Below are 26,379 nucleotides of genomic sequence, written 5' to 3'. Positions count from 1 at the left end.
ACTTGCTCTTGAGTCTTCGGTTGTTGTTATATTTTTATTTTGGTTTTGATTTTTTTTTTTGTTTTGTTTTGTTTAACATTCTGGGTTGGAGATTGAAATAGCTGGCTCTGCTAGTAGGTGTTGTGAATGAGGGTAAATGGTTTTACATGTGGTATTTATGACCTATTGTAAAAAAATGCACGCAAAAATGTGTTGTGAAATATATTTTAAGCAGATTTGGGTCCATCCCAGTGGAAGTGGATCAAAGCCATAAAGTCTGGATTGGATCAAAGTTTTCCCAGAGTTCAAGGGTTTCTAGATTGTGGGGGTTTGGCCATTTCTAGACATAAGTGATACAAAGTTTGTTCTAGCCACTGTTGTCAATGAAATTATGTGCCTTCATAGCAACTAAAAGCTTGTCTCTGTGTTACTGGAAGAATTTAATCTGTTCTTTAGCCTTAAAAGTGTATGCTGTTTTAATGTACATTGTTTAATTACCTTACTTGGAAAGTTTTTGTAACAGAGCAATTAGCCTTTTCCTGTTGTAGCTTCTAACCCAGTGCTCAAATTATATGTATTATCTTGAGTTTAAAGAGGGCAATAATAATGAATACATGAGATCTGTCTGTACTACTAATAATTTTACCAGCACTAGCAGTTTCCCTAATGTCTTCCACTAGTTTTAAAGCTTGCTACTTGACTTATTTTAGGGTTCTACCCTATCCATCTAAGGAACATGAGCAGCATGGAGGAACTGCTGCTCCAAGAGCTGCAATGCAGTTGATTTGGGGTTAAAAGTCAGTGAATGCTTGAAAAGTTTGGAAGCACCATACATCAGTTTTAGAATGGGATCAAAACAGAGACAGACACAGACAGGCAGAAAGCAAGAGCTGAGCTGAAACTTGCCTTGAGGGTAGGGGCTGATCTACTGGCTCCCAAAAAACTCTCCCAGAGAACCTTGTATCTACAAGGAACTATAAATTTATGTACTGTGTAGTTAAGATTTGAGTTCCATCTGTCTGATCATTAATACTACTTCCTGTAGGTGTTTGAAAATGGTAAAACTATGTACTGATCCAGCTCAGCATTTCCCAGGTATGAGGGCTGTGTCAGTCACATCTTAAATCATAGTAAGTGCAGAAAAGATGCATTTAACCAGAAGTGTAAAAATCTGTTTAAGTCTAAGTGTCTGGCTCCCTTTAAAAAAAAAAACATAAATGGGAGGAAGTTAATGTAGATAAAGAATAAAGATAGAAAGTATTTGTATCTGGACTTGCAGAATGGGATCCAGTAGAAAAAAAAAAAAAAAAACACCTCTGGTCACAACAACAGCTTTGTGTTCCCACATGAGCATTTTTCTTGGATTGAGTAGTGCCCTAGATCATCCTCCTAATCTCTCAGACTGACTGGAGTTTTCACCAGCAGTGAAGGAAAGGAGCAGTGTTTGAGGCCAGAATATGTTTATCTTGCAAATGAGCCAAGAAAGGAGAATGCTGTAGTCCTCAGACAGCAGCACAAGCCTCTAGGGAGGTGCATGAAATCGGAAAATCTGTTTTCCATTTGGATGCTTTGTACCTATGTGACTAATGAGCTGGGGCTGAGATCGTTGTCACAGCTTCATTTCCAATAAATTAACCATGAGATCTGATCAGCTCTGCTTTGCACATCCAGGGACACATTCTTTGTGAAGCACACATATTTGGCCTCCCTGCCCTCTAATTTTTCATTCACTTAAAAACTGGAGCTTGGTTGTAACTTGTTGTTATGATCTTTACTTTGGCTGTGGCAACTTAATCAATGCATGAGTTTTTTAATTCTTTCCTGTAATGGTTTCTGACAGCTCTCATGTTAGGGAATTGCTTTGCACAGAGACAGATTCATCTGTGTATAAAGTCCTGTGTGATAATTATAGTGACAAATGCTCTCTGCACTTTTTCTATGAAAGCAAATAGTGTATGTATTAGTCATATCTGTATAAATTCCTGAGAAATGCAAAAAAAATAGTGAAGTGATCTGTATAAAAAAAAAAAGTTTTTAAGAAGTCCAAGAAATACTAAATGCTTTGTCATAGCCTTGCACACATTAAATCCCCAGAAGAGCAAGGATTTGAAGCTGTACTGAGATCTCTTGTTTTAATTTGAAAGCTGTGCTAGTATCCTGGGTCATGTACTGGAAAGAAAAAACTGGAGATGCTCATATATACAGACAGAAGCATCTGGTGAGAATGCTAATGAGCTCTAACAGTGCTGTCAGTGAGTTTGTTTTGATTAAGGCTGCCAATCTATATCTGGTGATGAAACATGTTAGGGTCTCTAAAAGTTAAGCAGCAGAAATAATTTAAATTGTTAACAGAATAGAAAAATTGAGCAAGATAGTGTTTACTTATGAATTCGTATTCCCATATTATGTTTAGTGTTTTCCTAAAAAACTTGTAGTAGGGAATTCAGCTTGTTTCCAGTAAGAACTATTGAAGCAGCTTGTTATAAACAGGAAGGAGAAATAGGAAGGTCAGTGGATTTTGAATTATCTTTTTCTTCCACCCTCACCTGAAGATAGGAAATTCAATAACTGAAATTAAGTTGCATTGAGGTTTACTGATCTTCCTATGCATGGGTTGGAAGGAAATATAGAATAATAGGATCAGGAGTACGCAACTATTTTCTATATAAACATCCCAGGCACTATTATGTAATCTATAATTTATCTGAACAGTGTTGGAGGCTCCCTAGTACATAGAAGCATCCTCTGACAGCTGCTTTGGTTCCTTGTTTGTTAACTTTAGATGTGTATGCCCCAGGTCATCCTGTATTTAATGCTGGCTGCCAGACATTGCGAAAGCAGCTTTGCAGGAGTGTCTGAAAGCATCTCTTATCTGTGGGTTCTGTGTACCAGCTGTACTTATACTCCAGCAGGTTTCGTCTTCCCCCCAAATGTATAATGGCTGTCCAGAACCCCTCCTGCTATTCAGAATGACTCCTATAGTCTTGGATTTTATATTTTGTGTCTGTGTTTTTGCTTCTTTGCTCCCCATGGTGTCTTGAAGAGAATGGATAGACTAGATCCCTCTTCATGTCAGTGCAAAAATAATTGATTTTATCCATCTTAATGGTTGGAAAAGTACTGATGTTTTTATTAAAGCAGAAATTCTCTTTTTTCTGCTTCTAATAAAATGGAGAGCCACAACTGCAGGCCTTCTGGGGCTCCTAGCCTTGTTATGCTCACTGCACCTCTCTTCAGATATAGCATTTCACATGAGAATTTTATCTGCTGTAATTCCAGGGGCAAACCAACCAAGAGAAATGAAATAAATTCATGCTTTTTTCTACATTGTTGCAATCTTAAAGCCTCTGCCAAAACATTTGCTTCAATTTGTATACCTCTTAATTCCTTTCTCACTGCTGCTTAGCATACGAATGCTAGAAAATATTCTGCTGGGGGCTATTTACTTGCAGGAAATTTATAAAAGAGTCCTGCCATGGGTACCTTCTGAAGTAAATGTCTCTCCCTTGCTCTTCTCTGCCTTAATGGAACAGGATTCTGGAATTTAAAAATCTGTTTAAAATTTTTATATGAATATCATAACTAGAACAAGAATGTGGTTTTATGGCACCTGCCCATTTGGTTATTTTGTAGACTGAAGTAGTGTCTTTACATGCTGCTGGCTCAGGAAAAAGTGGCAGTGAGATTTTTGGATAAAAATCCCATTTCTTTCTTGGCTTGGACCTCATAAAGCTTTAGGTAAAATTGTCATAAACTCCCATTGAAGTTCCATAAACATGGTGCGTTTTCATGAAGATCCTGCACTTTGTGCAAGTCTGTCTCAAGACCACTCCTCACCCAGCCTGGGAAAACTGTGCAGCTACAAGGCAAAACCCTGTGAGAGAGGGAGAATTATATCCTAGACCCATCTGGACTCTGTTGGTAGGAGCTCTTTGGGGCAACACTGTGGTTAGAAGTGCATCTCTAATCTGAAAGAGGAAGATTCTGTGACCCTCAAATTCTCAAGGATTCCAAGATGGGGTTCATAAAAGTAGAACTGAACTCATTCCATCTACACACTTTGTGCACTGTCATGCATGTGGATGTGCACACATACATGGATAAAGACAATTAATGTTCAGACATACATGGATAAAGACAATTAAAATTGGTAACAGTCCCTATTGCCTTCTGATTGGTCCTCAGTGTATGAAATATGTACATTTATTCTTGCTACATATAGTTGATTCCTGTGAGTCACCATGAGGACTATGCAAATAGCTTGGAAGAGAAAATGTGTTTCTCAGCTGAGCTTCAGGCAGAGAAGGCAATCAGTGTGAACTTCATTGCATTGTAAGGGTCTGTAAAAAAGACTAGTTACTGAAACCGTAAAAATACCGGTTTAGGGTAGCTTCCTTGGAGACAGCTTCATAGTTACGTTGTAGCAGCCAACACTAATTACACCACGTAATTGCTGGGGAGACGTCAGTCTCCATAACAACTTCATTGTGTGCTGCATGGGCACTAAGCTAAGTGACACAGGCTCCCTGGGGCACTGTTGCAATTTAAGGAAGCTGTCTTGTAAAAACAGCTGAGACTTATTGGAGATTTTGAATTGCCAGGTAATAGAAAATTTTAATATTGTGAGGGTAGTGTAAATGGATGACAATTGTGTATCCACTGAAAAAGCCAGCTACACAGCTTTTGGGCATGACATGGTCACACAAAGTTATGTGTTGTGACTTGGGGGTGGTATCTCAGCACAATTTTCAGCTGTGCTTAATATAATAAATCCAGTCTCAGCAGACATTAACTTTGAGCCCTAAGAGATGCTCTGAAATAATTTGTTTCCTTTTATCTATTATGATATCCATTTGAAGTGTATGTTTGGTACTGGCATGTTCTTTAAAGCTAAAGGCAAACTATGAGCTTGGAGTATGTCTTTGGAAGATACTTTTTCATTCCTAGCCTTGACAAACCATCTCTATATGCTTGGCAGTACAAAACAACAGTTCAGAAGTAAATTTTTTCGAATCTAACAGAGTTTTGAATTGCAGAGAATACAGGTTTGTTTGTTCATCTGCATAATAGATTCCTAGTCTCCCATGTTTTTATTTTTCTCCTGGAGTTACTAGCATATGGAGAGCTGAGGCTGGGAGATGAATCATTATTGTGACAAAGAGAAGTCAAAAGAATGAGAACTGTTTTGGAAGTCATTTCCGTTGCTAATGCACTGATGTAAATGCCAAAATTACATGGGAGAACTGTGCACTCTGTACCATACTAATGTAGAAGGCTCCGAAGCTAGCTAAGGCTGGGCTTTCAAAACCAAGAAAGGTACAGCCACATTCTTCTGCTTGGTTCTCTGTTCTTTTCAAAATGTGCTCTGTTGATTTTTAAATACCTTCATGGGTGAAATGTCTCCAGGCTGTCTCACAGATCCTGAGCCTTGACATCTATGGTAGACACTGGGTGTCACACTTCAGGTGGCTTCCTTCAGGAACTTCAGATGCTGCTCTCTGAAACAGGCCTCTGTGTGTTTCTCTTCCTCCCCAACTCATACCAGCTCTTTGCCCAACCTCAGGGGCATTCATTTCTCAGTCCAACTCCTATGCCTTTTTTAAAGATAAGATTTTTGACTTTCAAGAAAAGTCATCAACCAGCCATAGAGCTCTAGGGAGGGCAGACTAAATGGATTATGTTCTATTCCTGAAATATGTGGTACCCAGGGAATCAGGACAATTCAGACAGTCTCAGGAGATGGCAGTGGGCTGTTCTTGATCTGTACACAGGTCTTACAGCATGGAGAGGCGGAGGGCAGAGTTCAGCTTTCTCTCTATGCATGTTGCTGTGCATGATTGTTCCAAGCGGCCAGAAGGGAATGGACCTGCCTTGCAGAGGCTTCCCCAACTCTTTTTGGAAATGGGAGGCCAAGAGTACAGTCAGCTATAGTCAGTTCTGTCACTGTCTTCCCCTGCATGAGACACACAGAGACTGCTGAGTGTGTAACCTTGTGACATTGCTCATAAAAGGCATTGTTCAAAATTTATCAACTGAATAAATGTTTGTAAAAAGATATTTTTTCAAGTATCTTTTTTTTTTAAGTTTATGATGTAATATTTTGACCTTTTGTAACATTTAATGTTTAGAAAGCCCTGGAAAGGCTGTAATTTTTAAATGGAAAAATAAAATCTTAAAGAAAATCAATTCTTCCTTGCAGTCCTTAGCATAATAACAGTAATCATAGCATGTCACTTTCTTTCCATTACATCATTACTAAAACAGCATAAACACACCAAAGAATGGCAATGTAGAGGCTGTGCCTCTGTTATTCTTGTTGGGTAGTATGGAAAGGGGTCAGCAGGGAGATTTAGTTATCTTCTCTGGGAATTTTTTGTTTATTAATTAGGTTTTCCCAAAGGAGCTGTGAGATGGGAAATACAATAGGAAATGGACTTTATAGATGCATAGAAATACCAAAACTGTAACTGTCATCTGGGAGAGAGGCTGATGGAAACTTGCTATTTTTGCTAATAGATTTTTTTTAAAAAAACTTGATTACGCATTCCAAAGTTTCCTATGCTATTTTGATACTGCTGATATCCTCCACAGAGTTCTGAATTAGTCATGACAGAAAAATGCTTTACATCTGATAAGGATTTGACAAGGAACATAGGCACTTCAGGTGTGTTTATAGATTTTAACAATGGAAAATTGCATTGCATTTCTTTTCACTAAAATATTCCCCTTAAGCTGGGCATCCTCATTGGTTCTCACAGCCCCCTTGAACCTTCTCAGCAGCATTTGGGCTTTCCATACTTAAAAAAAGCAGTGTGCACAAGGTCTGTTCTCTTGTAGCAGTGGCAATGGGGGCAAGGAGGGGCTTGAAGATGCACTCAAGAAATCTTGAACTGACAACAGCCTCAGTCTGCAATGTTCAGCATGAGCTCTTCAGGCAGACTGGCATGGAAAGAGTAATCTCTGAGAATGTGTGCAGCATTGGACTCAACACACCCCTCTTTGGCAAATGACTCCAGATGTGGTCAGTCTTGGGCCAGTCCCCATCTGGATCTTTGGGCCAGTTGTGGCAATGACTTCAGAGTGCACAGCTGGGTGGGTATTCACCTGCCTGAGGCCTATGTGGAAAAGAAAAGTTTGCTATTGGCTTCCCAGGTTGCTCAGGGGGCATTTACTGCTCTCAGGCCTCTGGTCTGTTTTGTGAAGGTTTTATCTAGTGTACAAGCTGCCAGCTGGAACCAGCTTTTTCTTTTCTCCTGGATGCCAGCTGAGCCACCACTAAGCTGCTGCTGTGGAGGTCATGGTTTGCCTGTTTGGAAGCGCATCCTCTCCTGCAAGGCAGTTATAGTAACCATTCCTGACTGATGCCCACTCACAGGCATCCAGCACTTGGGAAGAAGATAGGCATAGGCAGATGCTGAGCTCATTCCTTCCCAAGGAGCCAGCTCCTTTCTTGCCAGATATACATATCAAACTGTTAGTTTAGCTGTTAAATTCACCACTTAAGTGTGACAACGAAAATCATGGTTGTTTCATCGGAATGATCTTCATGATCTCATGAGATGAAGAATAACTTGGAATGCCAGAAGGCTAGCTCTTGCTGAGCTTAACATAAAATTAAGTGCATTTTATTGTGGCAATACAGCTGACTGCTGCTCAAAACTGAAAATCAATATGTCTCAAAACAGATAGAAAAAGTAATTGTTTTACACAGTGTACCGTATTTCTGATCAGTAAAATCCAGTGTCTGAAAGAGAAGATAATACTGAGACTGAGTAAAAGTAAAGAGAGGTGTATTTTTTTTACAGGCTTGGATCTGCTTATAAGGTTCCAGGAACTGAACAATTTCAGCAATAATAGACATTATATAGAAGTTTTTCCTAGAGAGAAAGGGAAAGATTAATAACCTTCATGCCATGAGAAGTAAGTTTTGTATCAGCTAAGGTCAAGATACAAATACCTCCTTTTCTCTGATCTGCACATTGATGCTAGACTTGCTGCATTAGGGGAGAACTATAAATTCTCCCAAATCCTCTGCCATCATCCAATACTTGATTAAACCTTATCTTAGTCTAACACAGTTTTTGTCTGTGGTGCTAGTAGGTAGAACTGTACAACATGGTGTTGTTGCTGCTGTTGAAATGTTTATTCCATTGCACAAATATTTAATAATTCATAAAATATGAACAAGATGATGAATCACATTGACCTGTCAGCTTCTGAACTTAGAAGTTTCAGGGAGAAGCTTAATGTCAGAAGCCATTTAAGGCCTTTGCAGTAATAAGGCAGAATATAAGCAAAAGAGCCTCCTTGACAGGCTGAAAAGATACAGGAAAAGTACAGTTGAGCATTGTAATGCATGAAGCATCTACAGGAAACAGGGAGTGTTGGGTCTTAAATTTGGTGAAATAGCAAGAATGGGCAAAATGCTTCTCAGCAAATTCAAAGAAAATCAAATTTATTTGGTATGAAGAAGCCTTCTTGTGTCCCCCATTAAATGACTTCTGTTGTTCTTACTTGACAAAGCTTCAGCTGTATGGATTGTGCCTCTTGTTTGCAGAACTGACCAGAACAGATGCTGTTAGTCTGGAGCATGTGCACACACCTGTTTGAATCATGATTGATTGTGTTTCCATATCAGCAAAGCACATTTAGGAACAGCAATTACAAGAATTGTGCAGGCTGTTCCCTTTGTGTCTTTAGAACTGGAACTGTGAAAGTAATAACAGTATCTGGATTATAGTTGGGCACATTTAAGAGAAATATTTAAAATATGAGCAGAGGTACTGTTAAAATTGGGTTCTATACTATAGCATTTTATAGGCTGAAGACTGGTGTCAGTGCTCAAGCTCTTAGTCTTAGGAGGGGAAATGGATGCTTTGGCTATAGATAATGGCCAGTAGTAGAGGGCAAATGATTCTTCTAGCAGCTTTGCCTTTCATCAGAAATTCTGATCTTTATGTCTGAGTAAAGGTTTTGTGAAGTGGCTACTTGATGTTCAGAAGCAAATCACTACAATACCCATAATTTTCAACCCAATGTGGTATTTTTCAAGAAGCAAAGAGTTTTGATTTTCTTTAAATGTCTCACTTTTTTTTGAGGAAAGCAGATTAAGTTACAATGTGCTTGTAATAGTTCTGTCCTATCTCATCAGTCATATATGTTTATGTATTTCTGTGGTGTGTATATATAGTACATATTTTTATATAAATACATATATAGATACATGTTTATACAATGATAGATGTAGGTCTCACTGAAAAGGAAGAGTCTTGTCTTGCCTTGTTCCTCATTGATCATTGTAAATGTGACCATGATATCCTGTTTCTCTTAAGAGGAGAGTTTTCTTACATAGATTCTATTAATTACACTCTGTAATCCACATATCCTTCTTTCCTTACTGTACTTTAACATTGTAAGATGTTTCTGCAACATAAAATAATCATCATATCTTTGTGGTGGCTGTTATGAAGTTTAAAAAAGAGAGTGACACTGGAGAGACAAGAAAATTAAGGCCAGGATTCAAAATGGCCATCTATGAGCTATATTTAAAATCTTGGTATGGCTGAGAGCAGCAAGACAGGTGCCACATACCTTGAAGAGGTGAAGGCAGAGGATTCTCTAGAAGTGATCCAAAGGCAAGAAATGAAACCTTAATGGTTCATTTTCTCCTGCAGCCAAACTGCTGATGAGATGCATATGGTGGAAGCACAGTAGCTTGGCCACTTTTGTCTTATACAGAATTAAAAACTGATTAAGTTAGCAGTTCACAGTTCTTTTGATATTCACATGATGATCAAGTTTAAAAGCTAGTTACTGTAGCATATTAAACTGAAAGGATTGTACATTGATCATGTATTAATCTGGTAAAACAGGATGCTGGGTGACTTTAAGGAAGTATTAAGGATGTAACCACCTATTGGTCCCACCATGCACTTGCAGGATCATCGTTATGGTTGTATTGGTCATCAAATCCTGGAAACAAAAATAACGTACAGAAAACAGCACTGAAAAAATCTTCATAAATGTGATAGAAAGTAGAGGATGCATAGGTATTCTTTAAATACTCCTGCATATAGGTACCCAACCAAAGAAATGCAGAGGATTATCTTCTCTCTAAGCTATAATTATGCTAGCTATATATATAGATAGCTATATATATATATATATGCTAAGGCTAATTAAGAAATATACTTTCTCATAGCAGTCAAAAAGCTAATATATAGAAATACTCATCTGCAATACAGAGATTATTGGTTTAGGTATTTGTAATGTAAAAAAGAGAAACCACCCTAAATATCTGATGATTTTTTTTTTTTTGGCATGCGTGTGTCCTACTCTTGTGAAAATATTTTTGAGGGCAAGTTGCTGATTGTGTCATTTGATCTAACCTCTCCCTCTGCTTTTAGTATGTTCTATATTTTAAACATAACATGTAGGTGTTTTAAGCTTTGTCAGAATCTATTGCTATGAAAAACAGACTCATTTACACTAGAAATAAGTTTTATCATTATCATTAGGCATTTGACTGCTAAGGTATGTTGAAACTCTGGCTGCTTTTGAGTAACAATACATGGAATTAATTGTGTTCTTAACCCCTGGAATTTACCATCATTGCTTTTGTAATGCTAAGAAAAAAACATAAAAAGAAGAAAGATAAAATATAAAGAAAGAGCAAAGGAGAGTGACCAAAGCCTCCTTTTAGAAAATAGATGCTTTAGAGAAGGAGATGAGTGCAGGCATTTGGGCAAATATGAAATAAATGTTCATAAAGAAATTTACAGCAGCTGAAAAAACTTCTGAGTGGCTGGATCAAAGCTGTGTGTATCATGGAGGTACTGACTGTCACCGTTGCCATGGTGCCACTGTTGCCATGGTGCCAGCATCACCGGGTTATCCTTTAAGGAGCAGCTTGTATTTGGGAAGGGTTGAAGGGTTTTCTTCCTTCAGAAGAGTGGAGCAGAGTCCTCCTATGACCAATGTGCACCTAAGTGTGCTGTAATGCACGAACTCCTTGTGTTGTCTGCTGATTTCATAGGCTGACAGTCTCCAGTGAAGTCTGTCAGGGGATGAAATCCCTCAGGGCACGTCTACACTTGGCTCAGGCTGAGGGTAACACAGCAGATGTGCTCGTCTTAAACTAATGGGCAGAATTGAGAATGAAGTTTGGTTTGCTTTCCCCTTTCCTCCAATCTATTTCACTGAATTGTTTCTTTCCCTTGTCTGGGCTCCTCAGCTTTTCAGGTAGGATCATGGCATTGCTGTTTCTTTTGGGAAGAGCTATTATTTTAGTGGTTGAAGGCTAAAGCCTCATTACCTTTCCTTGGAAAATTTGTGTGGCTGATCGAATCCCTTCCTTGTCAGTGAATTTACTAGCAGTGCTCCTTCAGGGTCTCCATTATCACCTGAAGCCCTTATGTTAAGCAACAAATTTTGTCTTGCTTTTTAATTGGTAACAACAGACCCTCAGAACAAAGTTGAAAGATCTCAGACTTTGTTTCATTGTATTGATTAATACAACTAAATTAATATCTAGGGAGAGGAGACTTTAAAGGAGAGTTGGAGCAATTTTGCCTGAATTTGCTGTATCTTTTTTAACCAGAGATTGACCTTGGTATTGTAAAAATGGTTTGTGAAGAGCCATTGAGCTTCTAATGATTTCATGGAAAGCTTTGTCATTGCAATAGGCAATATAATGGAAAGCTTCCAGGGAAGTTTTTTTCCTGTGGTAGATCATCCCCAAAGCTGACCTAAAATAAAATAAAATAGTGAATGTTACTTTAATTTTGGTCTGTTTCTGTACGTATGATTCATTCAGGTGCTTAATTCTTCTTACAATGTCCATCTGTGCAGAGTATCTGCAGCTGTTAACAGTGCTTTATTTCCAGTGCAGATTTCCAGTGACAGTACCAGCCTTGCACAATCAGTGAGCTTACAGGTGCTCACTGGTGCCTCTCCTTAAACATTGTTGACTTTCTGCAGCTTGAAACCTCACAATCAGCACCAGCTCTAAAAAAATCTCTCAAGGCTGGGTTATTTTAGAAAGACTTGTCAGTTCATGCTGGACCACTTCAGTTGGGGTTTGGACACCGGAGATTGCAGTCCCTCAGTGTCCTTCCATGTCTTTGGCTGTCCCAGTCAATGCCTTAAGCTGCTGATTCATCTGGTTCTGTAGCTACTGGATGTCTGTGAATGAAAGTATTCTTGCTATGGTGCAGAGAATTTACCCATCTGGCAATGTTTCATTGTCTTAAATTTGTATGAAGGAAAGTAGAGGAGAGATAGATGGAAATGGTTCGTAGACCACCTGAGATGGAAAATGTATGTAAAAAAGAGAAATTGTATTAAAAGCTTAGAGGAAAATGTATGTAAAAAAGAGAAATTATATTAAAAGCATAGAAAATTCATGTGAATGAATGAATACAGGGGACGGCATTAAAATAATAGTTGTTCTTTTTTTTTATTCTGAAGATTTTGGGGTTTTTTGACATATTTCCATTGCCAGCATGGAAACATTTTGTATACTCATGTAACATATGCTTACTCTGAAGTAAACATATACACAAAAGAGATATAACTCTGAAATCTGTGAAATTATTTCAGTGCCTGTACCTCAAGAAAAAAAATTATGTGTTGTTATTGATGTTTGCCTGCTGTAATTTTTATCTTTTTGGTAATATTGGATTCTGTTTTCAGTGGCACTAGCAATGATCCATTTCCCTGGCGATTTTTGATTATTATCTTAGCAGCTGGTTAAACCATGCAAGAGGGACAGAACAAATATTACGTCTATAAAAAACTTGATATTACTTTAATTCTGACAGTAGAATGAAAACAAAGGTTATGTACATTAGAATCTTTTTCCTGATGTTTTGAGAAAATGACCTGATGGTAAATAGTATGATTTATTTTGAACAGTGAGTGAACTTGATGAGCTGTTTCAAAACACTCTCTTTGGAAAAAATACGCGTCTTTGTAAGGACAGAAGTTTTGGCAGTTTGGGGAAGTGAAGTTACAAGGATTGGCTCTGTGTACACAAACTAAAGAAAACTTTTGTAAAGTATTCTGTGTTCACAGTGAGAACTATGACATTTAACTTTTTTGCAGTTTAAAAGTTTCAGAGAAAACATAGTTTTATATGGAATGTACAAGTAGAGTACTAATATTAACAAATCATGGACATGTCAGAACTAAATCCACGCCATATCTTTCCATTCCAGATAGAAAGATTAAATCAGAATCTAAATTTTGAAAATGTCCTCATCTGTGTTCTTGGCTATATAAACAATATCTTCCTGAACAACTCAAAAATGCTAAGTATTCAAAACCTACAGCCAGCTTCTGCAGCCTGAAAATCTTTCTCTGAACTGATTGTAAATTCAGGGCTGAAGGGGATCCATGATAGCTTGGTCAAGAATGACACTTTTATCTGGCCTGTGATGTCTGATTTGAACCAATCGAATTGGACACTCCAGAGTCTGTGGTATAACCACAGCTGGTCAGTGGAGAACTCAAGGCAGCACAGAAAGCAGAGTTCCACATTCCTCTATCTTCCAGGATCCAAATTTGTGCATTGCCAAGGACCAGGAACCATCTCCTGTCTTCAAGCCATGTGTCAGACTTATCAGAGTTTTCTGATGTTATATGTTCAAGAAAAATATCTAAGAGGGAAGCTGGCTCAATAAATATCTTACCTGTTCTTAATGTATACAGCAAGAAATTCTCCAGTCTTTATTTTTTGTTTTGTTATCTGTAAACTAAATTAATCTCTTATTCTAAAAGAAATTCCATTTCCCCTCCTGTTTTCTTAAAACAACACTTATGAGACAAATTTTACTTTCTCTTTGGAATTTTTTTCGTATCTGACCATAAAGTGATAGGGAGAAAGGAGGAATCATTCACATCATGAGTTGTGCAATGGTCAGTCTGTCAAAGTTCCTTGGGAACCCTTTAAAGCTAGTGGCAATTGTGCCTCCCTCCACTCAGGAATCAATAAAGAAGATTTAGAAAAAGCAGACACATCGGAGCATATTTTTTCCTATGCCTACTTTTTTCCTGTGCAGCAGTGATTTTATGTGCTGAATTTATCTCTTCTGTGCAACAAGTTCTTCCTCACACTGGGATATTTCTATCTTATGGATCTTAGTCTGTTACCCAACATTCCAACAATGCCATTCTTTTTCTAGTTGCCACTAATTCAGCCTGGTTAGGGGCAAACTCTAGAGCTCTGGAATTTAATTAATTTATTTTGATCTTGAGGTTGAGTGCTGTGTTGTCCTTGATAGGAGCTTATTAAATGTATATGGCAATGTAAGTAATGTGTGGAATGTTTTATGGCACCCGAGCCTGTCTCTGGTTCCTAGAATAATGGGGACACCTGAAGTTTTCACCTTTTATGTGGAGACCTGAATTTCGCAATCTTCTGTAACCAGTAAGTTTGAAACATCTAACTGACTGAGTTGCTCTTTTTCTCCTAGTTCCTGTTCAGCCCTTGTACAAGAGTATTTATGTGAAGAATATTGGAATATTTCTGTGTTTTGTTATCTGACTATTCAGGCCCAATCTCTTGTGTGGGGGGGATCAGCCCACTCTCCTCAGACCTAATCTCAGATAAATATCCATTACAAGGATACACTTATTTCCTGCAATGCTGATACACATTGTAAAGAACTAGAACTGGATTTGGTTGAGGTACAAAGCACAATTTGAAATGCCAAGATTTTTGGTTATTTTTAAAATTACTTTGAATAACTCAGTGATTTGAACTACAGAAATAGCTGGAATCAAGACAAATAGGTGCTAATAAACTGTTTCTTTAAAATGGGTCTTATTTTTGCAGTATAATGGAATGACAGAATAAACTTAGACTGATTTATTTTAAGTGACAATCTTGAAGGGATGTTGTTTTGCTTTGTTTTGTTTTTTCATGCAAGAAAGGGTTTGAAATGATTTCTTAGGAATAATTTCAGCTCACATGGAAATGTTTTGTTAAGTTATGCTATGCTTGAATTTTTTTCCTAATCATCAAAAGCTGTGTCAGAATTTTGTAAGAAAATTTCTGGGTATGAATGTTTTTAAAGTAGCTTTCGTAATACTGACTGCTCACAGTTCCTTTAAAAGCAGGGAGAGTCCATGGAGCTATTCCTGTTGTCAAAATAGTTTGCGTTCAACCATCCAGCCTGTATAATTTGATAGAATTAGTGACTGAATGTCAAAATCTCGGGGAGCTTTGTTCCAAATAGGCATATTATAGCTAATTAAAATTTTCTTTTCCGTCTCTTAGTTTCACAGATTCAGCATCAAAATATATTTGGAAATCATTAACTTTAGTTAGCCCTTTAACTTGTTTTCTTTTTTCTTGGAAGCTCATTCCTTTTACTAAAGTATCTGAATGCCTAGGAGGACAACTGTGACCTTTAAAGTGAAGAAAGAAAGATTGCTGCACTTAGCTTGTTGTGAATTTGTTTTGTTGGTTTTTTTTCCCTTTTTTTTTTAAGGCCATTCAGAACATCAGTGTGGGTGGGGTTTTTTTCAAACTAAATATGCACTTAAAACACTTCAGATAATACTGAAATGTACTTAAAGTAAAATTACCTTCTCTACTGTGTCTCTAGGATTTAGATTCTTCCCTTGGAACAAATCACATTGTTAGCTTCTCTGAAAGCTTGTTTTTCATTTTTAGACATGTTCTTCTTTTAGATAAATAATCAAAGGTAGATATTTTAGCAATGTCTTTTCTTTTTGGTTTGTTTGTGATTTGTTTTTTCTTTCCTTATACACACTTACTTCATGCGTTCTTCCAACCCACATTTTGTTTGTCTTTGGCACTGAAAGATTCTTACATAATTTCTCAAAAATACAACAGTGTTCAGCCATAATAGTCCAAAAGGCTACAGCCTGCATTTTTGGAGAGGTTTGGGATGATCTCAGTAGAATGGTGTATTGTTTCTGATAGGGCCTGTTTTCGGAGGTTTCTTGAATGCCTGTTTCTCTGCCCTTGGCCTCTTCTCAAGTTTCTAATAAACAGGGCTCAACAAGGGAGTGGGTGACACAACTTTAACTTGTGCCACTTCTCAAACACAGCACTTCAGCTTCTTTGAGGAGATGAGCTTAAGGAAAAGAACACTCTGTGTGTACCACAGCTGCCATCCTTTGTTAGTTTCTGTTTACAGGGTTGGTAATTAGTATTGTATATTTTTATGTAATAAGTTAGTATTAGCCTAAAAAAAGCTTGGTACAGTTAATTCCACAAGCATTCACATCAGAGTAAATGAGAAAGTGTTCCTTGTAGGTCAGTGCATCTGCTGCACTCTTTGTAAGAGGAGAACCCAGCCCACTAGAACAAGATGCAAACGTATTTTAGAGCACTGGTTTTGAACTAATGGCTATTCAGCCTTGCAGCTGGTTTTTAGGTAAAGTGCATGAAAGATTCAGCTCCTGAATAGTTAACTTCCACTGTTTAGAGTAGGTGTCAGCTCTCTCTGTCCGCAAATAACTATGAGACAGGCCACTGAATGTGCACAGTTGCAATATGATTTGAGTTTTGAAGCATAACTCTGTTTGTGACTTGTCTTTGTCCTCTGTCAGTATCTTTTGGGTATACATGTTAAGTTGTATATTTGCTTACAAGGCAACAGATGTAGATACGTATCTTTGATTTTCCCTAATAGTAAGAGCTCACTTTTTCTGTTGGCTTAGAGCTATACAGCATTTCCTGTGCTGTACACTGCTGTGGCTGGCAGTGTGAAAACACTGAAGTCAGATGAAGTTTGTATCTGGAGGTGTGTCTGTGGTTGTATTGGTACCACCAATTTGGTTGCTGAGCAGGGATGGAGTGGGCCTGCAGGTTATCCTGTCTGAATCAAGTCCATCTCCGGCCTCATTCCTCTGACAGGGGCCTGTTATGGTAATACCTAGGAAGAAAAAAGCCACCTGCATGCCTGAATCTCCCTAAAGTAGAAAACATCCCCAAAGAGGTCAGAGGAGACAGTCCTGGTGTAGTCCCCTCTGAACACCTTAGCTCCTGTGCCATTGCATGGTCTCACTGCTGCATTTAGACTGTTGTCCCCTCTCCACCTAACTCATAGAGTGGGACTTCAGAGAGGATGCACAACCTTCTCTTTTTCACCTGCCACTCCTGCATGTGATCCTGCACTGATTACACTCCAGGCAGATTCAGAGCCTGCCTTTTAATATGTGGCCATAACAATTGTAGCAGGTATTAACTAGCACACTGTTAGTCCAAGCTCAGGTGCACAGAATCTACTCTGAAATGGCATTTTCTTCCCTACTGCACATGTAGTAATGCTTTAACAAGTAATAGATTACAGAATGAAGTTTCTGCTGTCTCCCCGGGAGTCAACTAGGCAAACAATGATTAGGAAACCTTAGCTGATAATTGTTTAAATGTTTTGTTTCTTAATTTCATCTTTTTTCTTTGGGCAATTTTATATTAACCTAAATAGTTCCTTTCATTCCTCAGTGCTTGTGTTTCCCAAGTTTTTGTAAACCACTACCAAGCCTTCCTTTCCCACAGGCATTGCTTATCCTAACTGTTGACTGAAAATCAATCCCCCCGTCTAATGACTCTGTCACTGTTCTTTGAACTCTTTCCATTTTACATTATCCATCTGGCAGCAAAACATCCAAAACTGCACGCAGGCTGCAGATGTGGTGGCTCCGTAGCTGCTGAGGCAGGGATCTGTTACAAACCATTGTACGTCAGGATCTCGCTGCTTCTGGGATCAGTACGTGAAAAGTGTAGTCATTTGTCTCTAGCTCCTCTGCCTAGGACACCTGGGGGTAATGAGAGACTTGTAACATAAACCTACTGAAGTTGTGTTGTTTTTCTTAGCCCTGTATCCTGTTAGGTCTTTTTGTTTGTTTGTTTGTTTTGATACACCTCCAAACACATTTCAAGCTCTCATTCTCCTCAGAAATGTAAGGCTTTCCAAACCTGGGATCTGACTGCTCTCCCCCATCTGCTGTCAACAAGTAAAAGCCAGCAGGCTGCTAGGGATATGTGAGAAGGTTCCCTGCTCTGGTTCCCTGCCCTGCCTCTGCTGTCTCCTGGTTTCCAAGTCAAAATTGAATTGTGATATGTGACTATCATACTATCTTCAACTAAAAGAAGATATGACTGCACACATGGAAATTGAATTTCAGCAAAAGTATTTTAGTTTTCAGTTGTGATATCACAAGTTCACAAAGTGGTTTTTCCTTCTTTTCAATTTAACAGGTTATCACTGCTAGCTTATCACCGTTCTTCTTTGTCATGACCGCCAATGTTCTAACCATTTCTTGGTAAGTGCCTACTTGAGCTTTTTGTTTAAACAGTAAAGATGAATTTTCACACAGTGCTTCATGTGGAAATATTTTTAAGTGTCAAGTTCTATTGCTGTCAGTATTATTTTGTATGTAAGGAGAACCAGGTGTGCAGTGATGGATGCAATACAGTAATAGAAGAGTGTTTCTTCAGCCTCTGTGGGAGAGCACGGACATCTTGGACATTAAGCCTCACCACAATTCACTCAGCACATTTTACAGTGAGGCAAATGGATCCAATAGGCAAATAAATGACCCATTCAAAGTCATGCTGCAATTTAGTGGTGGAACTGGAAGTAAAAAACAGGAATCAAGGTTTGCTGACAGCACCTTTTTAACCAAGAGGGTGCATTCAAGTTTCCCTAACACACTGTACACTGTGAATGCATAAAATTAAACTGGAGAAAAGTAATGATAATAAACTTTTTCCAGAGCTGTATCTGGATTTTGTAATGTGTGGCCACACAGTATAAACCACCTAACCTGAATTTTTTAGGTAGTAATATAAAGGATTGGGGTGCAAACTCCTTTGGTTAAAGGCAGTGTTTTCGATCTGTGTTTGTGTAGCACACAGTGAAAGGGAATCACAGAGCATGGCTGATATTCCTAAATGCTTCTGCCATGCAAATAACTGCTCAATATGGGGTTAGGCATGTGTCTCTGAGGACAGATTTGTTAATGGAAATAAAAATCTACTTTTGAAAAGCTTTAAGCTTCCTTCTTTCCTCTTGATTCATGATTCATTCAGTTTGATTGCCATCCTAAAGATTCAGCTCTGCACTGAATGGAATTTGCATATCCTTTCTTCAGGTGTGATAAGAGCCTTATAGAAAGGAGAATCTCCTGTTCACACTGGCCCCATTTACTTATGTGTTAATATGGATTCCTATCTGTATTTTAGGCACGTGTAGTCTCAAATGCTGAAGTAAGTTGTGCATTTTTTTTTGGTTCTAGAAAATACATGCTGCCTGTGCATGTGAGAGACTTAACGAATGTCAAAGCACCTACAGAACACTCCTAGTCTAGGCCATTAACCTGCTGCTCTTCACAGTGTTTTGCATGTGTTTGTGCACGTCTGTCATGTGTGTGCTAGAGGCAGACTTTGATTATACATCTGTATTCACTGATGTGCACTAAAAATTAATGTGTACCTTTATTACTGTGTACCTTTGTTAATGTGAGCACATGGACCCATATATTTGCACACATGCCACCTGAAACTTCTATAAATGGACTGAAACTTCTGAAACTTCATGGATTGAAACTTCTATAAATTATGAACACATCTGTATGTTTAAAAGAAAATTTGCTTTAGTCCTTTGGCCACTGTTACACTTTGATTGTCATAATTTAAAAAGAAAACAATTTTTTTAAAAATTTTTATTTTGTTAGTGCTTGTGCATTGGCAATGCCTTGACTTAGCAGCAAAGCTCTGGAAATAGTTTGTTGGATGATAGCAGCTGCAAAGTACTCATGAGAACATTAATCATGGAGGATTTTAGTGCTGCTCCAGTGTGGTCATGGACAATATCATATGTTCATTTTTGAATTATGGGCAAGTGCAGTTAGCTGTCACCCCACTATAAACAGAAGCTGGAAAGTTTACCACATGGGAAAATGAAGGTAAAATCAAGGGCTGGCATTTAGCCGTGGTTTTTGCTCTGCTTCATCTTGAAGATATAACAATGGTTTCCATTTACCTAGTAATTTGGACTGCATGGGCATGTGGATCCTAAGATTTCAAATCCTTCAGAAAGGGATTCTTCTTCTCTGATGTAAGACATATGATATTAAAGAACAGCTCTGGTACTGGCATCTTTTTCCAGAACAAGGCTGAGCAGTTTATTATCTTTTGTACATAAGTGCCAGTCTCATTTTTGAAATGGTATGTCAGAGACAGATTTATTTTTTAATCTCTGTTAAAAATTCAGAAAACAGCACAACTATAGAAAAAAATTTCTAAGGTCTTCTGTATGCAGTGTTTTGGTTTTGTTTTCCTTTAGGACAAAGTGTATATTATATCCAACCATAGATTCCAAAGGAATAGATGCATAGAGTGTGTTTATAACTGGAGCTGAAATAAGATATGGGGGTTAACCCTCTCCAGAAAAAAAACACTCAGACGTTGTTACCTTTTTGAAAAGCTTGCACCCCTTGCAGCCTTTTGCTACTTGTTGGTAATTCCACACCAAAGCTATTCTGTCTTCCCAGCGGACGTCACAGACTGTCTGTAGCACCTCCTTTCCAGGGCTTATTACTGTGTAATTGTAGGATGTCATGCTGTTGTTATACAATATTTTTTTCCTCTCAGGAACAAGGGCAATTATGTGGTTTTTAAAACAGCTCAGCAAACCTAAGATTTAAGTGAATGTAATGCTATTAAACCAAAGAGCCTTCAGCTTTACATGCTTTTTTTTTTCCAAGGGAAAAAAAAAGTACTCTTAGAAATGAACTTAACAGAAGTTTGTTTTGTTTATAAAGTTCAGTAAGGAGCTTTTCTGTTTCATAAGCTAATTAAGCCATGGGGCTAAGATGAAAGGTCAGTACACTTAGCTTTGCACTGTTCTAAAAGGGGAGAAGAGTCGGCATCTTACCATATTCCTGTCAGCGGTGAGAGATAACAGAGGAGACTTGGGGATTATTAACTATTGCATGCACTGAGTGGGTTGATAGTATATTTGAGTGAAGGTTTTTGTAAAACCATTCATCCTGACTTGGAGCCCAGCCCCTAGGCTGACTCTTGGGGAGCAGCCTGAGTGCCACGGCTGTGCTGTGAACAGCACAGGAAAGAAGTGCTTGGGCACATGTGCCTTTTTGGCTGGGGCAGCTCCTTTCACCTCACTAAGGGAGGCAAATACAGGAATTTCTACTGGCCTCACTATGCCAATGGGATCACCCCAAGGTGAAAAGGTTTTCCCAGATTTCACCTTGTCCACAAAACTTAGGCTTTACATCTGCTACTGATGTTGTGAAGGGAAAGTTTTCAGGACAAAACACAAACAGAAATTGTAAGAGGGAATCAATAAGCTAATAAGGTTCAAACTTTCTTGCCTTCCTTTCCTATTCTTGCAGGTGTAGGGGTGTGCAGCTATTCTTGTAACTAGGGGCAACCTTCTCCATTTAGATTACTGTCTGTGCATTTTCACTGAATAGCACCAGCCCAAAAACACAGGAAAGGTAGTTTCTGATGAGATCATTTAAATAAGATATTTCGGGTTTCAGCATTTTCTTAGCAAGGCAAATGAAAAAAATCACCTGGGTAACTGTCTCTAGGTTGGAATATGTTTAGATAAAGTAATACCTTTTTGTATCAAGTGGAAGGACTTGCATGATGCTAAATTTGTGATATACTTTGTTTACAGCCTTGTGATCGGTGGAGTTGGAGAAGCATTGCTTGTTTACACTGAAAGGACAGGCACATAAAGAGGAACCAGATCTCACCAGTTGGAAAAGAGCTGACTTGCAGCCTAGAGACACTATCACGAAAAAAAAGCAGCAGCAGGAATGAAGAAGTGCGACCAAACACGAGGAAAGGGATCTATTTTTTTTTTTTTCAATTAAGAAAAGAACGTGTGCTATTACTGGTGCTGGTAAGGGAGCAGCATAGTTGGCAAAGATGGTAAGGAGCCTTTGCCTCAAAGCACAAGACCAACTATATCAGATTGATGTGGTAAATAAAAAACTGCACTGTATCATGCTGATGGCTCTGTGTGAGCACTACTCAGTAGCAGCTTCTTACACAGGGAGCTAAACTCAGGAAAAGCAGCATTCCCCACAGGATGCTCCCGGTGGTTTTTTTTTTGTTTGAAGCAGACAGCAGGTCATACCAAACAACGTATAAATTCAGGATCTGGAAGGATGGATTTTGCCTCCAGCTGTTCTGTAAGCAGCAAGCTGCCACACACAGGTCTCTAGTCATGTTGTCTGAACTGGCACAGGGACTGAGGCCAAAGGGCTTGTGGAGATAATCCCCTTCTGGAACTGTGGCAGTTTGACAGCCTTTCAGAAAGGGAAAATCAGCAATAAATCTCAATATCTGTAGTGATTGCTCTTTGTGAATTTTTTTCTCTCCCATTTGCTGAGATTTCTCTTGAACTCTGCCAATTTTTGTCAGCTGGAGGGGGTGGAGGGACATGTACTGTTCCTAGCAGTGGTTTGTCTCTTAAATTATTGCAAGAGGAAACAAAGAACATGAACCTTGAATGAATGGAAAGGAAATTAATCTCGAGGGTTCTTAAAGTAATTTCACTTCTGGTTGCTTAATGGCTGTTAGAAATTAATCTTGATATATTAGAGCCTGCAATCTATATGAAAGTAATATTAAATGATGAGTTTATATTGTGGGAAAAGTCTACATGGTAAAAGGAACTTGATAGCACATCTTCAGTGAGGAAAGGGACTTGTCTCACTTGATGTTAGAAATATAAAGTGTAGTCCCTTAATCTAAGTTGACCAAGTTTCCTTCATGGTCCATGGAAAGAGTGTTGCCCTCACAGAGATGATCCTTCTTGAATAGATTGTATTAGGAAGTGCATATTTCTCTGTAGATACAAACTGTCTAACTAGTCTAGACAAGACACATGGTTTCTACAAGGCTGCAGTTACCGGAGGCTTCAATCTAACAAATTCAACCAGATGGGCTTGAAAATATGGCTACATTTTAATTTCAAACAAAACACCACAGGTTAACAAAGAAGGTAAATTTTACAAATGTTTGCAGTCAGTTTCTATGGCTAGAGAATTTTAGAAAGACAGTTGTTTTTCAGGAAAAAAAAAAATTGTTATAAAGAGAAGCTTATGAGAGTAGTACTCTGGTCAATATTGTACCTAAGCTTATGTGAGTCTAGCACAAAAGGTCCCTTTGTATGGGCATGTTGTCTGTGTATGTTGGGTCCCACTCTGGCTTGAGTTTGGTGTGAGCCATTTTTTTGCCAGGTGGTAAAACTCAGGTTTGGGAAGAAAGGGAGAAGAGAGGGACAAGCATTAAAAAAATGAATGCTTGAGCTTGAGCACTAGTCCTGAAACCAGCAGAGTATGAAGTGGGGCTTGTACACCCAGTGAGCCGTGACACAGCCAGCATGAGTACTCATGGCATTCCAGTCTGTAAATTCAGACAGTGCTGGGAGTGATGGCTGCAGCATTCTGGCTTTCCCCAGGCAACTCTCTCTGCCAGCCAGTTGTGGCAATGCAGTAGGATCCTTGCTGTACCACCTTTCTGCTGACTTTGAAGTGGATAGTGACCCTAGGAGACCTCATGGAAGAGTCCCTGCATGATTGCCGAGGTTTTGCAATCAGAGCTGGAACTCCTGCTGTGGGAAAAGCTCAACTTGTACCTCTCTTCTTGCATAACTTTCAAGGGTAGGCTGCAGTCTGGTTTATTTTCTTCCTCTATCTTGTCTGTGCTGTTCATAGCAACAAGCAGAACACCCATTTGCTTTCTTGCTGGTGGTCTCAGTGGAAAGGCAGAGGCCAAACCAGCAGCCAGGGTTGTAATAGCACTTTGACCAGAGGGTATTTTGGAATGGCTGCAGGAAACTTGTTTGGCTACAACAGGCATTTCTGTTCTCTGGGCTCTGGAGGAATTCAGTGCCTGCAGATACTGCATTAGTATCCTCCTGCACAGTAAGGCAACTGCCTTTTTATTTAACTCATGCATGTTAAACAGCACTGAACTGCTTAACTTCTGTTTGCATTTTTTGTGCCTTAGTGCAGCATGCTTGCATTTCTGAGACTGTGCTTGAGGTAAGTAAGAAGCGTAGGTTTAAACTGATTGCTACATAAGCAAATCCAAGAACCACAGTTAACAGTGGAGTTGGGCTCCTCTGTCAAACACGACTGGTTCAGTACCCTCTGAACCAACCCCACCTGTTTCAGGTGAGAGTGACCTCTGCAGAGCAGCATGAGGCTCATCAGTCTTGCTGAAAACTCAGATTAGAGTGGAAATAGAGCTCAGTGGCCTTCAAAATCCATCTTTGCGTACTGGGAGTTGTCTTTATGTGTTGAAGGCATGGCTTGGTGTCTTTGCTCAGGCTGTGGCAGAGGGGGAAGCATGGCCAGGTTCCAGTGTGGCATCTGCCTCTGGGAGAGTCCTGTGAGCCAAGGGCTGGTTCAGCGCTGCTCACAGTGAGCTGTCCAAGGGTCAGCCCTGTGGTGGGACAAGCGATGGTGGGGAGAGAACCCTTGGGGGACTTCTGGCTGTTGGAACAAGTGGTGCCTTTCTCAACACGTGTGTGCTGGGTTGGGGATGCCAGCCAGGAGCTGGTGACCAGCAGCAGTTGCAAAGCCCTGAGATGGCATCTCAGCTGCCTGTGCAGAGCAGGTCATACAAACCTAAAGATCAGCTCTGGGAGGGCACCAAGACGACCCTGGCTCTCCACCACTACCCTTGGGAAGGTGTATGATCCCACCAGTGGCACCCAAGGGAGCACAGACACAGGGCTTGTTGGACTCCCTGCTCCTCACAGCCCTGGGTGAGCAGGCAATGGCAGCAGAGGAGAAATGTGGGCTGGGCAGGGCAGGCACTACTGGCTGCTTGCAGAGGTTGGGGACTGGAGGGGATGGGATAGAGCAAACTTGGTGATTTCCTGAGAAAGCAGTGCCCTGGTCTTTCATTCAGCTCTGCCACAGAAGAAGGGATGCTTCATAATAAGAACTCACTTGAGGGTTGTTAAAGTGATCTTCACAGCAGGAAATCTCAGAAGTTCGTGCTTAAAATGGCTCTTGCAAGACTTGTGAACAGTTATGTTAAGTAATTTGAAGCAGGAATATGCAAGGTTGGCATATCATTGACCTTTTTTGAGTCAGTCAAAAATACAAAGTGCCAAACACACAGCTCTGAGGAAGGTTGCAGAGAAGCAATGAGACCAATTAATGCCTGAAAGCAGAGTGGTGGGTCTGTAGCTCAGCTGATACAAAACACTCCACATTTATCAGTATCCAGCATTTAAGAAATTTACTGTTCTTGGGTTGTCAACACATGAGACTAGAGAGAAAAAATGGAGTGTGCTAGTCTTTCTAAAAGGCAGCAGGTGCTGAAGGCTGTCCCTTCATGCCCCTTTCACATCTGCTGGCTTTGATCAAATCACTGACAGAGATGATCCTGAATCATTTCGGTCCTACCTTGCTTACACCTATTTTCCAAGTGTCTTTTTTTTCTTACAAAGTAATTGGGACAAGGCTTGTGTTATCCACTGCAGTGGCATGACTCATGCATGTGGCTGGCCTTCATCATAGAGAGCATTTGCTTAAAGCCAAGTGCTGCCAAAAGAAGACTTGAAGAGTAAAACTGCTGGATATGGACTACAAGTGGATTACAAAAATGCAGGCCACAAGGATTCTGTTTTGAAACAATCTTCTGGATCCAGCGGCTGAAACATAGCTTCCAGGAGAAAATGTTATTAAATTAATTAAACGAACCTGATACTTAACACTGAAGTGAATATTTTGTTGCTTATTTGCTGCATTGTGTTGGCAGAGAATCTATGCCAGTCTTTCAATAGAAGCTGAAAATCTGCAGAGCAAGTGATCTTAGCAAAAAGCAATAGGAAAACTTTAAAATTATTTTTTAAAGAAGGTCTGGACCTGTTAAAGTATTCAGTAAGAGACAGAACTGTGATTTGCCATTATTCTTCGTAACGCTGTGTCTGAGTTGGTGGATGAGTGTGTATATATATATATATATATATATATATGTATATATACATACATATATATACACACATATGTATGTTCATTTCCCACCATCAAACAAGAAGATCTAAAGAATTCAAGAAGTGTGTTTTCAACATAGCACATGCTTTGAAAAGGATGCTTTATTAAGTATTTTATTAAGTATTGTAGAAAAGTTAGTTGCTGGGAGCTGTGCTGAGAGCTGAGGAAAGCTCCTGTAAGCTAAAGGAGATGGTGGGTTGAAGAAAACTCATGGCAAATTTGCCTTGCCCAGAACTGAATGAACAGCTTTCAAACAGATCATCTGCTACTGTGAACCCAGCAACAGGCTCAGTGTGAAACTTTAATCCTGTTCCAGAGGATAGACACAGGGACGGGCTCGTTTCATTTGAAAAGAAGGCGTGGGTGAGG

General features: G+C 39.2%; 1 protein-coding gene across 6 annotated transcripts in view; it reads left to right on the top strand.

Annotated features, from left to right (window-relative positions):
• The window catches only part of SLC35D4 (solute carrier family 35 member D4), a 54,174-nt gene extending 31,829 nt beyond the window's left edge, over positions 1-22,345 (top strand). For 2 of the 6 annotated variants that reach the window (XM_085572008.1, XM_085572007.1), the window contains exons 14-16: positions 18,215-18,279; positions 19,202-19,225; positions 21,663-22,345. In XM_085572008.1, the coding sequence (XP_085428134.1) occupies positions 18,215-18,279; positions 19,202-19,211 (75 nt within the window). In that variant the 3' untranslated portion in view covers positions 19,212-19,225; positions 21,663-22,345. Of the gene's footprint in view, positions 1-18,214; positions 18,280-19,110; positions 19,226-21,662 lie in introns of all 6 variants that reach the window. The other 4 variants (XM_085572005.1, XM_085572004.1, XM_085572006.1 and 1 more) reach the window with 2 other exon arrangements.
• The last annotated feature ends 4,034 nt before the right edge of the window (positions 22,346-26,379 follow it).

Source organism: Lonchura striata, chromosome 2, assembly GCF_050655825.1.
Source record: "Lonchura striata isolate lonStrDom1 chromosome 2, ASM5065582v1, whole genome shotgun sequence".
Classification (NCBI taxonomy): domain Eukaryota; kingdom Metazoa; phylum Chordata; class Aves; order Passeriformes; family Estrildidae; genus Lonchura; species Lonchura striata.
Note: the sequence above shows the minus strand (reverse complement) of the source record. Positions and strands in the feature narration are given on the sequence as shown.